Below are 14,438 nucleotides of genomic sequence, written 5' to 3' on the forward strand. Positions count from 1 at the left end.
GTTTGGTGTGAGATGGTCTAGACCATGAACCCACACTGCCTGTCCCCTGTTCGTGCTGGGTTTGTTCAATTTCCATCCGGGTTGACGCATGATGTCGTATCATTTCTGTTCATCCCCACCTTTCGTTGTCTGGCATTCCCCTCTCATCATCGTCAAGGCGTCTGTGACGTTTGAATACCCGCTCGTTCACAGTTCAGCGGATGTTGACCATTCCCATAACGCCACCCACACCTCGCCTTTTTGGTGCATTAGTATTCTGACTTGATTCACAGAAACCTTTCAACCGCCGGCTTGAATATGAGTCCATCTATAGTCCGTATTGATTCTCCCTTGCCGATATTCTCGATTCGTCATAAAAACACTAGCTGGGTTTATTGAGCCTCTGGAACTCGACCTGTTGCGACGTCAAATACCCTCTCACTCTCGTTGTGAGACCTTGTAGCCCAATTCACTTTCTCTCGACTTCTCGTCCATCCAATCCGGACGAACGCCTGGTGATGGCCTTCGCCCATGTTGCCGCCATCCCGCTCCTCTACCTATTCATGGGTTATCAAGATTAGACTCGAGCCGTCCTACTCGAGTCTTGTGTTCCCCCCCAACTTAACCTATATATGCCTTCTTGGAACCAATATGCAAGACCTATGAGGCTCAACTGATGTCGTGACGAGTGGATCCTTGTCGCAACTGATCCTGGCCTGATAGCTTCACTCTAACAAAGCACCCCACTGGATCCTTGGTGGAGCCACCTTCGCCCAACAGATGGCCTCGGCGGCTCCTGTTGCTGTCCTGGCGCGTTTGGGAATGGTCTGATGATTCTACTGCATTCAGGTGCAGCTATAGCAGGAGCTATCTTTTGAGAATGACGAACCTCCTCCGTGGATCCACCTTCATCACCGGCGCCGCCTCCGGTAAGTTCCGCCGCTTTCGGATCACCGGGACCAATCTATTGTCGCCTGTCTCTCGGGGAATGCGTCCCTGATCCCGCGTTGGTCTGGAGCCGTCGCTCTTAGCGTCACACACCTGCTGATCGAGCCACCCTAGGTATCGGGCAGCACACTGCTCTCGCCTTTGCGAAACACGGCATCACCAAGCTGGCCTTGGCGGACATAAACCTGGAGGCTTTGCGGACGTCCAACGCTGCGCTCAAGGACCAGTTTCCCCACGTCGAGATTTTGACTCTGCACCTTGATGTTCGCAGCCCATCCCAAGTCAAGGAAGGAATCGCAAAAGTCGTGGCTCAGTTTGGGCGTCTGGACATCGCCGTCAACAATGCCGGCATTAGTGGCAGCGGTCGACAGACCCACGAGATAGAGAATGACGAGTGGTTGGGGGTTCTTGACGTGAATCTGCAGGGTGTCTATCGTTGCCAAAAGAAGGAGCTTGCAGTTATGGCCAAGCAGAAGTATGGCAATGCTGCAGCTAGAGCTTGTGATGATACTAAGAATCAGCAGGGACCTTGGGCCAAGAGACGGCCGCGGAAGGATCGTTAACGTTGCAAGCATGCTTGCCGTTGTTGCGCCCTGCAACCGTATGGCTCACACTGCTTACACAACTTCCAAGCATGGTACGGACTCGGAGAGACTCCAATTGGAAACCCGGTGTTTTCCCAGACTGACTCTCGTAGGAGTTATCGGGTTAACTAAAGCGGACGCCAATTCATACGGCAGCATGGGCATCCGGATCAACGCTATCTGTCCCGGATACGTCGAAACGCCTTTGCTCAGAAACACAATGGCCCAAGACCCCAACTCCCCTCTCGCGGCTGATCTTGCCAGAACCCCGTTGAAGCGGCTGGCGACGATGGAGGAGGTGGGTGATAGTATCGTTCTCATGACCTCTCCCATGAATAGCTTTATGCAAGGTGCTAGTATTGTGTGTGATGGCGGCTTCACTGCCAACTGGTATGGGGACTTGATGGAGAGTTCTTCTCGATATTTGGTGGACTCTGAGGAACTGGTCTCTGTTTCGTCTGATATCCACACATGAAGTTTGCAAGTTGAAGAAAATGCAGCACGCAGAAAATACTTAGCACTCGTTTAAGATTATCCGCAGAAAACCCATAGAAGAAGCAGGCTTTTTCACATCACTTGAGCTTTAAATGTTTTCCTGAACGGCGAGTTGAATTGGGCATTGGACACTGCCACTTTGATGAACATCATGACATGAAACGCGCTACAAGTGTCAACTTTGTGAAATTGGCTTGCTCCATTGTTTGCAAGCCATCTTAATCTTACTGGTATTTCGTATGTGATCTCGTAGCAAACATAATTCCAAGTTCAAACCCGCTCACTTTGTTAGACCTGAACAATCCACCCCTAAACTCCAATCGACATGAGGGTATTCCCACACCAAGCCTCCCACTGACAAAAATCTATGAAAAGCTGAAAAAGTCCAAAGAGTGGTTCCTTTGGCTTCCATCATCACCTTGTGATGACTTGTTTGCATTCTGGACCAAATTGCCCAAACCTGCAGGGCTTGCTGAACTCATATCACCACCACCCATCCAACTGGTATTTATGGTGGACATTTTCATTCCCATTGCATCCACACCTTTCCTGTCACTGGCTGATCTACCTTCATCTTTAATTGAGCCAAATGCGGGAGCCCCCGACATGATGCCACTTGAGAGGGCTGCGCTTTGATTCAACACTGAACTGGCACTGAGCCCTGCTGTTCCTGAAGTCCAGTCGATTGGAGTATCGTAGGAAACCAAACCTTGAGCATGTTGCATCGTGCTCAAGTTCCAGCTATTCGAGGAAGGGATGCCAAGGTCCATGGCTTCCGGTTTTCCCAACAAGCCACCCGAGGCATCACCATTGGGATCCATGTCGATTGCAGCGCCACCGACAAAGCCCAGATCCAACTGCCCAGAGGGATCGTTCATGCCCATGGAGAATAGTAGTGAGTCGAACTGCGGTTGGTGCTGCTGAGTGGGACCATAGGAGAAACTCTGCACCTTGTCGGCGCTGGGTGGTGGCTGAGTTGAAACGGCGGAGTATGGTGGCCGCGGGGGAGCATACTCTGAAGATTCCCTACTATTTGTTGGTCGCCTCTTTTTGACTGGTTTGCCAAGCTCGGGGTCTGCAGCTTCCCGTCTCAACGGAATCGTAGAGGAGGGCAAGTCGCTCGGAATAGAGAAGCCACTTGTGCCACTATCAGTAGCACTGCTGGCGCTTTTATAGCTTGTACTGTCCTTGGGAGATTGAGTTGACTCGGCCATGCTGTTTCTGATCTGATCAAGCACGGCTTTGAGTAGATTGTCCATCCTGCTGGCCGGATGGTATGCGTAACTCATGTCGCCAACTGCATCGGATAGAATCTCAAGATAGCCTACGTATGTCCGGCGGTCCGGCTCATTCCGCTGGTAGGTGAGTGCTGCAATCAACGCAATGGCTGCGGCTCCAGCATGCTGCATCCCTGTCACGAAGATCTTGCGCCCATCGAACCTCTGGCGGTGCTGCCAGAAGATGCGGGCCACACGGATTGCCTGCTGGGTACAGATGCTGCGAGACAACGAGGTACGACTCTCGTTGCCGAGCCTCTGAGTACAACCGATACCCAAGGAAGCATCAGCAACTACAGACCCCAGCTGATGCCCAAAATCGTCAGTGCTGGCCGTGTGGTCACTCTTTGGACTTGAATGGGATCCCGTGCTAGCACCATCCCCGGCAATGGAGCCGTACTTGGCCCATGGTTGATGAAGGAGAATCATAGTAACATGATACTGCTGATGAAGGAGGAAGAAGCTGTAAGGCGCTGTTTTGAGGTTGCTTGGTTTCCAAGAAAGGCGTTCCGGAAGTCTTCGGTACCAGTTTTGGAGTTGTCTATCAAGATTGACGACTTGGAGGTACCGATTCTCCTCCGCCTCGCCTGCACTTGAGCCTCGGCTCGAGCCTGTCAGGTCCCTTATCTCGACGATCCGTCCTGCTAGCTCCATCAACTCGATCAGTTGCTCGTAGATCTCCGAGGTCATGTCTTGCTTAGGCGGATCGAGGCCGATGGATATAAGCTGAGAAAAGCGGTTGGACAAGAGATCAACGTCTTGGCTCTTGATGGCCAAAGGCCTTCCAAGAAAGAGACCCCAGTATCTGTCATAGATAACGCAGGCTTGCATAGCCATGTTCCGAATCTTGGTATCCTGCTCAGACATCTTGCTTGTGCAGTCGAGATGTAGGCCAATATCAAAGGCAAGGCGATTTGCCATTCCTGAAAGCAAACTAAGCATATACTCATCGAAGTTCTTTTCTTTGTTAATTTCTTACCTGAATACATCCAGCCGGTGTTGTCCCTGCCAACACCACACTCTAGGTCGCCAAGAAGCAAAAGTGCTTGAACACTGGGGATACCTCCAGGCCGCTCCAGCTCACTGTCAAGCATTGCTTTTGCCTCCCGGTGGAGGGTGCTCTCCCTTCGCCTCAAAGTAATCCTGCGCATGTCTTCTCGGTCCATATCGGCTGATCGGTAACCCATCGCCAGAATGGTAACATGGAGGAAGTGAGAGTAGAACTTGGGATACGGAGACTGGCGGTCGGCCTCGAAAGCCTCTCGGTCGATGATCTGGATCGCTGAATTATAGTATTGGAAGAAATTATCAACGAGGTAATCATGCGTTTCAGGATCCAGAGATCGGATGATACCTTCTGCTTGTCGGACCTGCTCTGGAGGCTCACGAGTATCATAATGATCTGAGGACCCAGCATACACGTGGCTGTTGGCGGTGGGACCAAAGAAGCGTAGTCCTCCAGATATTTGATCGAAAGAGAGATTCCCCTTGGTAGAGAGCAGACGGTGAATGATGTCTTCCTGCTGCGGGTCCAGAATCCGTATCGGTGACTCCTCTTTGATGATAGTCGATAGATTTCCGTCATCGTGGTCACTTCCAGCAGCCATGTAGTCTTCATTGCGGGAGTCTGATGGTGAAGGAATGCTGTGCCATGGTGACGCCCTCTCTGGCTTTGGTAGCGAGCTTTGGTTGCTCGCCGCCGGGACATTGTCTTCTGGTTGCCCACCTGAAGGCTCGTGCCTTGATTTGGGGGGATGAGACGCAGGAGGCGGCACAACCCCCTTTTCCAGCAGCATGCCCTCTAGCATGGAGATTCGGTCTGATAGAGAGGACATGTATGCCTTGGAGATAGGCCTAGGAGGGGATATTGTCAGTAAAGGGCCTCCCGCAGTGAACCTTGGTCCGTACCGTCTCCTCTCGTCATCGTTCTTGATGATGCATTCGGCGCCCGTCTTCTGACATGCTGTGCACGTGGTTTGGTCCTTCGGGACTACGCATCGGATTCTTCGGTCACGACATGAGGCACAAGCGACAGAAGCGCGATGGCGTACTTGCTGTTTGCTGGGTTGGCGGGTTGGCTGGCTCTTGGGGGCGACATTCTCTTGGCCGATGATGTCCCCCACATCTTTGCCGGCAGCCTTGTTTGCGTCGCCAGAAGGGGCCATGGCCAAGCGTGCGTGTTTCAGGCAACTGGCCTGGGTGGAAAATGATATGCGAGCCGTGCGTACCTATTGACGGGGCCGCAGAGGTCGATTATCAAGACCCAAACCCGCTCGCTGGGTAGGCAGTTGGTTGTCGAGGAGAAGTTTGGGTCCGAGAAGCGGAGATGGGGGCAACAAGCTGACCCTGGAGCTTGGGCCTTTCCCCACGGGGGGTTGTGGAGCTGGAGCTCTCGGGATTCGGGGAAAGGTCATTGTGGCCTGCAATAGTCAAGCAGGCTTTGCCCTTTAAGGCCCGCTATCCCAGAGTCTTGAACCTAATTGTTGGAGACGAAGCAAACCGTCTCTTGCTAGCGGCGTGAAATGACAAGAGCATGTCGCATCGCCCAAGCCTTAAGGTTTTTGATGAATATGAGGAGGGGGAGGGATCAAGCATCAGAGTTTCTCCCAACTCTTATCTGTGCTATGTCTGCGTAAACTCTACTAGATTAAACCTCCTGAGCCAGCTATCGCTCAACCCTCACGAACTCTCCTGGTTGCCTCCTCACCCCCGCAAGAGTTGGCAGAGCCTTGATAGCCAGACCTGTTCGCAGGGATCCGGGGAACATGGACAGAAGCCGGGGCTAAGCAGGCAAAGCTGGTAGCTCATTGCCCCCTACGGGATGGTGCATCAGTGGTGCATTGGCGGCGTCAGCGTGTCAACCCCGTCAGGCTCCGTCCTCAAACCAAACGCCTCGAGCTTGTCTAGGAGGAGCCCATTCGAGTCATAGCTTGTCCTGGGGGTTCGATAGGCGATAAGATGGTCAACGCTGGCGCGATGATGGAAAAGGAGAGAATGTGAAAAGGAGAGCGAGCCAATGTCGGACTCCCAGCCAATAGAGGCCCCACATGCCTACCCCGCAGGCGAAATGATTCGGCAGCCCCCCTTAACTTATCTGGGAGTACTATGGCTGACTCACGCCAAAGATTAACCTGCGTTGGCTCCTTGGTCGACTCCTTGCAAACAAGGAACCCCTCTCACACCAACAAGAGCAAGGTTGGGCTAGCAAGGCGCTATCGTTTTCCCACGACGCGTCGTCATCCTTATCATTGGCCTCTAACCAAGAGGGCGGGCGTCCAGCATCAGCCAGTCAGCCAAGGCTTGGGAAATGAGGGCGCACAATAATGATTGGTCTCTATGGCCCGGACAATTCCTCCCGCTTTCTTTCTCGCAGCAAGATACATATCAACGTGATCTCTGACAATGCTGTGCAACCGTCAATCACGCATGACATTCCGCTTGGCACCTGGTTGAAAGTCCTATCTCCATGTGTCCCCGCCCTCAGCGCCAGGGCGATCATCCTCGGCACGTCCTTCGGCAATTCTTCGCTTTTCGCTCTGTCAGACTGTCCCCTCTCCTCTTTCGCGATAACGTTATGTTCCGGTTGTGGTTCACAATTTCACATATATTGACACCGTGGTGTTTTTCCTACGCGTTTTGCATCACGTCACCATTCCAGAGACGGAATTCCGCCACATTTTAACCAGAGGAGCTCGAATTGTTTCGAGATGATGGCAGGTATCTTTTGTTGTCCAGATAAGCTCTTGATATCTGCCCATTGTTGGCATTGTCTCGTGCTTGGCCGAAGATAGTTGGGGTGTGTAGACTAATTGTTGTGTTGGCTCGATGACAGTTGACCTCAGACTCACCGGCTGGTCAACGTTGACTCTCTTACCCTTCGGAACCAGCTGTATGCCAATGCCAAAACACATCACTGGGATGAATTGCATCAAGTTAGAAAATGGCAGCGTCGTAGCTGTTGCTTGGCAACGAGATGGAATAACAGTTCTCATGCATAGTTAATATTTGTTTGCCCCGGACCTTGAAAGGAGGAAATGTTTCGGTTCCATATGTACAGAATTGGCTAGGTAAACTGAATGTTCATAGGCTGAATACCCGCTGATGCCTATAGGCCTGGGCTCGAGCGGGAAACCCCTCGGCCGGCTTGGCGGTGCTTACATAGACCTTTGGGTTTAAGTTGTAGTTTCCAGACGCAACTCTACCATATGGGCTGTTTTACATCGCCTTCTGGATGTTGTAGACTATCGGGGGACCTTGGAGAAATAGCGGCGATTGAATTTGCCCAATTATATGTACGAATTGATCGTGACGCAGGGAGAACAGGTTCGACATGGTTGGCTATTGTTTACCTCCATTAGAGCTCAGGGGTAGAAGCAGTCCAGCCCGTCACGGGTTTGGATGCACGTGAGAGTTTGCAAGCGATGAATACAAGGCAAAGTTAAAAGACATGATATATAAGAATGTCACGTTCAGTGTTTAGTATTGTTGCGTTGTTATTATTACGCAGCTCGCCTCCTCTCTTAAACCTTTGCCGAACTTATAATAATTGCAAAGACCAGCTACCACGTCGACTAAGACTTCTTCATTTGATTTGCACTTATTAAACAATAGCAACCCAGCTGTTTACAGAAGTTGGTAAAATTGGTGCCCAGGGATGGCATAAGACTTGGATATCCTATTGCGTGCGTTGTTTAACACAGTTAATGCATCCTAACCAACCAATTTCCACAGTCGTCTTCTTTCACCTAAGTATGTATGCCTTATCCGCCAGTCCATGGCACATATTATCTACTAAACCATAGACAAGTTCCAGTATTGGACAGTATCTTTTGTGGCTGGCACTTTATCAAAGTGGCTGTTTTCTCTGATGTGGAGGGCTCTCAAAATGAAAGAGGTGGGATGTTAGCAAACAGGCGACGAGTTCTCTCGCGGTTCAACTCCTTAAATGCAGAGAGCTAAGAGAAAACAGAGAGAGCGGTTTGAATGCCTTCCAATTCAAATTCTACATTATTTTTATATTAGTCTAGCAATGGCGTAGACGTTTACGACGGGGCTCCAAAACGCGATGATTGCCTGAGAATTCATGGAACAAAAACCGGAGGCATATACCAAGCTGGTTCTTATGCTTCGAAACATGAGTTGTGGATGGTCCAATGCCTTGGTGCTCTAGCCTGGAGCCGCAATGCCACTTTGTGTTGTGCCCAAGGTCCATGCCAATGGTCAAGTGTGGTGTGTCAGCTTAGTGACTTTGCATAAGGATCTAGAACAACCTACAAATGGGGTTGTCGCCATGCTTTTTCTCCGAGTAGTTTGCAGTGTCTGAAGAGAGCCCCGTTTCCATCTTTTAGACTCGAAGCTTCTTCTAAATTGTTTGAAGAAATGAACATCATCTAATATCAGTACTGTTTCGTCGTGTTTTCTTGAATAGTTTCTCAAATTCCACAGAACAATGCCTCCATTGAAATATCAATGATAGCCCCGTGTGACACTTTAGTTGGTATGCATCTTGTCATGCCCGGGTCCAAGATAAGAGCCCGATCGAATAGCTCACATGAACTCATAAACATGGCTTGCGGAAATAATGCTTCATGTTGTTCAGTGTTGACCCACTGATTCAATTCTTCTATGAGCTAGGGCTCCGCACATGGTGGCCTTTCAAATAAAAACAACATTGAACCTTCATAATCACTCTCCACGAGACGCCTGCCTGAGACAAGCGCCCTAGTCTGTTCAGTTAGCTGGCGACTTCGAGAAGTGGCATTGCTGGACCTTACTCACAATGGAGCAACTTCCAGAGACAGTGTTTGGTACCATGCCAACTGGCACCGAAATAAAACTTTACGCAAAGTATTGTGTTACGCAGACGAGTACAGAATATTGAGGCGTAAGACGAGCAGTGGGGGACGCCTGTGGTGGATCCTTAGGTGAAGGTCAAGCAACAAAGGTATTGAAGACAATAAGAGGCGGTATTATGCACGCTTCATAACACTGACGGCATCGGCTTTTCTCTATAATAACGGCAAGCTCAGACTCGCGGCTCCATCTACCCCAATTGCACACAGCCCTATAAGGGACCAACTACCATGTCGCTCCTCATCAAGTAGTTACTGAGTGTACTTGCAACTAATAGGCTTCTTGATCTCTGCTGTTCTGGGCAGAAATTCCAAGCAGCCCTTGTTGCCTCCAGGTGTTTTAATTCCAGTTGAAACCCAAACACTCCATGCTCCATCGATACTGTGGGGGCATGCAACCAAGTTCTTGCCCTTGAAAGATAAATCGCCGTCCTTGTCGATGGCCCAACCCTTGCGTTCCGCATTGCGTGGAGCGGACTGGGTACCAGTGGTATATCCAATTTTCCCCTGACCTAAAAGAAGTTAATGCGAAGCTCGGTACAAATGGAAATTTGGGAATAACATACCCATTCCTGATCGGTCAACGTAGATCTGCTGTCGTGTTTTACCGTAAAGGAACAGCTCGCCATTGACGATCGAGAAAGTGGCAGAGTTATCTGTCTTCTTCTCACATGTCGCTTTCTGCTGGGGAAGCTTCAAAAAGATGCTGCTGTGGGCAGCCTGAACGACAGCAAAGTGGATGTCGGTGGCAGAGCGCAAAGCAAGTGCCTCGAAGCGATATGGCTTGCTGGGCGAGGGAGTCGCAGTAACTAGGCCGCTGGCGACGAGAGGCGCAAGGAGGAGACTCTTAATTTGCATCTTGGAAACTTTCTATCAAGGTTTGAGAAGGGTTTCTGGTTCAGAGACTTGAGAGGTGAATGAGTTGAGTTGGTTCTGGCGGGAAAAGGAGAGACGGAATGAAAAGGCGCTTCTGGACCACATCGGCTCCTTTATATTTCTGCTTAAGCTACGGACGAGCGCTGACACTTATGGCCTGACAACCCTTGCATATTGTCGAGATAAGCGGGGAAGCTGAGAACCACTGGATGGAGCGCCTTTAAGTGGTCGGGGTCAGGCTGAAATATCGTGGCGTTTCTGTGTGTTCTAGACTCTCATTATTATTAGATTTCTGGCAGCCGCGGCACTCAGCAAGCCATCTTCCATTCTAGTAAGTACATACCGGTAATAGGTCCCCTTAGAGCCAATATTCACTGCCGTGCTAACCAGACGTTAGCAAGCGCAGGCTCACTTGTAAACTCGGCCCAGTATGGCACCTTTGTAATTAAATGGCCATGGATATCTTAGAAAACATATCATGGTTAGAGTATTTTTATTAGTAATATGTTTTATACTACTTAATATATCTTTATTAGTAGGCATAGTAAGTATCTTTTTTATATTATAGTTTTTTAATATATATTAAATAGTAATAAGTTGTATTTATTAAAAAGTAATTTAATTTTATAATATATTAAAAAGTAAATTAAAATAACTTAATAAAAAAAATATAATTTTATATATACTTAAGTTATAATACTTAATATCTTTTAATATAAAAATTAATATTATATATTATTATTTAATTTTATATTACTTAAAATAGGGATTAAAGTATTATATAAGATAGAGGGCCTTAATAGCTAGATTAGGGTAAAATTATAAATTAAAAATAGGTCTCTATTATATATAAGATTTTAGTCCCTAAGATCTTTAAGTAAATAAAAAAGCTTTAAATAACTCTTTTAAGTTTTTTAATCTATAATAAAGCCTTAATAAAAGCTCTTTATTATATTACTTTAAATATTTAAGATTAATTTTTATTTTCTTTTTATTATTATATAAATAATTAAAATACTTTATTAAGCTTTTAATATTATTAGCTTTATTAAAGTCTTATTTTTATTTTAATTTATTAATATTTATTAAATAAATAATAATTATTATTTAAGATATTTTATTTTAATCTTTTGTATTATAATAATATCTTATTTTTTAATTAAGATTTCTTTATATATCTTAATTTTTTTTAATAATATATTGACTTTTTTTTATAATATTTATTTTTAATATTATTACTTATATATTTAAGCCTAATTATATTTTTAATAATAATATTAATTTTATTAATTAATAAGTTAATAATTAGTTATATTTTAATTATTTTATTTATATTTATAAAAATATTTATTTAATATATATTATTAATATTAATAATATTATTTATATTTATTATAATTATTATATTTAAAGATAAAATATTATAAGTTTTTTTAATTAATTTATTAATTTTATATTATTAATTTTTAACTTAGATTTTTAGTAAGCTTTTTTATATTACTTAGTATTATTAGAATTTTTATATTTCCCTCTAGGAGTATTACTTAAATAATATTAATCCTTTAATAAATATTAACTTAATAACCTCTTATATTATTATTTAATATTATATTATTACCCTTAATAATTATACTATTACTTAGAATAATATTAAGAATTAATATATTAACCTAGCTAAGAATATTAATAATTAAATAGTAATTAATTATTAACTTATTAAGCTTATTTCTTTTTATAAGCTTTAATATATTTATATTTTTATAAATATAAATCTTTTTTTTTTATTTTATATGTCTTATTAATTTAATATATAGGCCTAAGTCTATATTAATAAGACTAAGATCTATAATTTTTTTAATATTACTTAGCTTATTTATATTTATAATAATACTAAGCTTTATTCCCTTTATTAAATATTAATTTACCTTTAATCTATTAAGATTATAGCTATCTCTAATAAGAAAAGAGCTTATTTCTTTTATTATAATTTACCTTAGCTATTTATTATATATACCTTTATTAATATTTTAGCTAATATTCTTATTATTATTTATATTATAATATATATTAGTATTTCTTTTATTTCTTATAATATAAAATACCTTATTAATAATAATAATAATAATAATAATAATAATAATAATAATAATAATAATAATAATAATAATAATAATAATAATAATAATAATAATAATAATAATAATAATAATAATAATAATAATAATAATAATAATAATAATAATAATAATAATAATAATAATAATAATAATAATAATAATAATAATAATAATAATAATAATAATAATAATAATAATAATAATAATAATAATAATAATAATAATAATAATAATAATAATAATAATAATAATAATAATAATAATAATAATAATAATAATAAGTATTAATTAACTATTATTTTATTTTTTATAATTTTTTTTATAACCTTATAATATTTCTTAATTATTATTTTTATATTTTCTAAGTAATAATTAAGCTCTCAAATACTATATTTTATTAATTAGCTTTTTAATTTAATAAAATAAAATAATATCTTATTAATAAGCTTATAATTTAATATGTTTTTTACTTTTTATTTATTAAGCTTAGCCTTAAGTTTTAATAAAGCTTTTAATATTAAAATATTATTTAATTAATTATTTTATAATTTAAGAAATAATATATAAAATATATTATATATATATTAATAAATTTCTAATAGCTTTATAATATAAGCTTATTTATTATACCTTATAAAGATTTTTATTTTAATAAATCTTAAGATTAATTTAAAATATTTAAATATTTAATTTTTTATATATATTTTAATATATTATTCTTAATAATATATTTATAGCTTATACCTTATATTATAATATTTAAATTAAGATTTTAAAATATAATATTTATAATCTCTTATTAGCTTATATATTTAGCTAAATATCTCTAAGTATTTAATAATACCTTATTAAGAGAGACCTTAATTATTAAATATTAGTTATTATTATATATAAAAGTAGCTTCTAAGAGTTATATTACTTAATAAATAAGCTTATTTCTTATATATACTTTTAGGTATTTCTCTAAGATTTAATATATTTATTTTATTTATCTATTTATTTATTTATAAATAATAAGTAATTAATAATTAATAAAACATTAATTTTTTATAAAGTTTATTTAAAACTTATTAATAATAATTTTATTTTTATTATTTATAATACCTGTAAATATATTAAAATAGTTTTTTATATATTTATGTAATAATATTATTAAGGTTATAGCCTTGAGTTTTTTTATAATTAAAATAAATATTATATATTTTATTATATAATATATAATAATTAATATAATATTATAGCTCTAATTATTATTATATATATTTTTTAATAAGCTAATTATAAAATTAAGATTAATCTCTTAAAATAAATATAATAAAGGTAATAATAATTAAAATTTATTATATAGCTTATATCTTAATATATAAATATCTTAATATATTAAATAACTTTTAATATATTTATAAATATTATTTATTATACTTAGCTAATAAAATTTCTTTTTTATTAAGTCTAAGGTCTTTTAGGTATTTATATATTTTACTCTTAGATTAATATAATATTAATAAAATATCTTTAATCTTAAGGCTTTTTACTTTAAGATAATTAATTAATTTTTATATTATTAATCTTAGCTTTATAATTCTTTAAATAATATTTTAAATTTTTTAATAAATAATAAAAGAGAATATTATTTTATTCTTTATAAGTTATTTTATAATAAAATATAAGATATATTACTTTATAATAATAATTTTATTTATAAATAATTCCTTAGAGACTTAATTAAAATTATGTATTTTTTAAATATTTTATAATATGATAATCTTTTTTTATTTAGCTTTTTAATACCTAATAATAATTATAAATATAATATAATAAATATTAATTTTTAATATATATTTATTATAAAAAACAAAGCCTATTAATATAGCTCTAATGATATATATATATATAGCTATAATTAAGATCTTATCCTTAAGGCTAATAATAATATATTAAAGCTTTAATAATAACTTATATATAATAATTAGCTTTTAATTAATATAAAAAATATATTTTTATATAATATTTCTTTTTATATATAATTTAATTATTTTAATAAGTAATTAATAAAGTTTTTATTTTTAAGCTAATATTAAATATTAAAATTAAAAATAAAAAGTTTATAGACTTATTTTATTAATTTATTTTTTAGCATTTTTAGTAATATTTTTATAATACTTATAAAGACTTAATACTTAATAAAAATTAAAAACTTCTCTAAGAGGCCTTATAAATAATAACTTTAATATTTAAGGCTATTAATTATAGCTAATAACTTTTATTACTTTATAGCTTAATATTATTTTATATCTTAAAGCTTTTATA

The 14,438-nt window shown here is 39.4% G+C and overlaps 3 protein-coding genes across 3 annotated transcripts; 1 reads left to right on the forward strand and 2 right to left on the reverse strand.

The window, feature by feature from the left end:
* Window positions 1–859: 859 nt before the first annotated feature.
* On the forward strand, window positions 860–1,986 carry NCS54_00046200 (3-oxoacyl-[acyl-carrier-protein] reductase FabG; the record flags this gene model as incomplete). The annotated part of the gene is made up of 4 exons (XM_053146112.1): window positions 860–908; window positions 1,042–1,402; window positions 1,452–1,564; window positions 1,625–1,986. The coding sequence occupies 4 exons, from the start codon at window positions 860–862 to the stop codon at window positions 1,984–1,986; spliced, it is 885 nt and encodes a 294-aa protein (XP_053002087.1).
* Window positions 1,987–2,371: 385 nt separating this feature from the next.
* Window positions 2,372–5,448, reverse strand: NCS54_00046300 (Zn(2)-C6 fungal-type domain-containing protein; the record flags this gene model as incomplete). The annotated part of the gene is made up of 3 exons (XM_053146113.1): window positions 2,372–4,206; window positions 4,263–5,137; window positions 5,192–5,448. 3 exons carry the CDS (start codon window positions 5,446–5,448, stop codon window positions 2,372–2,374), a joined length of 2,967 nt encoding a protein of 988 aa, XP_053002088.1.
* A 3,939-nt stretch (window positions 5,449–9,387) lies between these two features.
* NCS54_00046400 (Hypothetical protein) lies at window positions 9,388–9,993 on the reverse strand (the record flags this gene model as incomplete). Its single annotated transcript, XM_053146114.1, has 2 exons — window positions 9,388–9,647; window positions 9,702–9,993. The coding sequence occupies 2 exons, from the start codon at window positions 9,991–9,993 to the stop codon at window positions 9,388–9,390; spliced, it is 552 nt and encodes a 183-aa protein (XP_053002089.1).
* Window positions 9,994–14,438: the final 4,445 nt, after the last annotated feature.

The sequence above is a fragment of the Fusarium falciforme genome, chromosome 1, assembly GCF_026873545.1.
Source record: "Fusarium falciforme chromosome 1, complete sequence".
In the NCBI taxonomy this organism is placed as follows: domain Eukaryota; kingdom Fungi; phylum Ascomycota; class Sordariomycetes; order Hypocreales; family Nectriaceae; genus Fusarium; species Fusarium falciforme.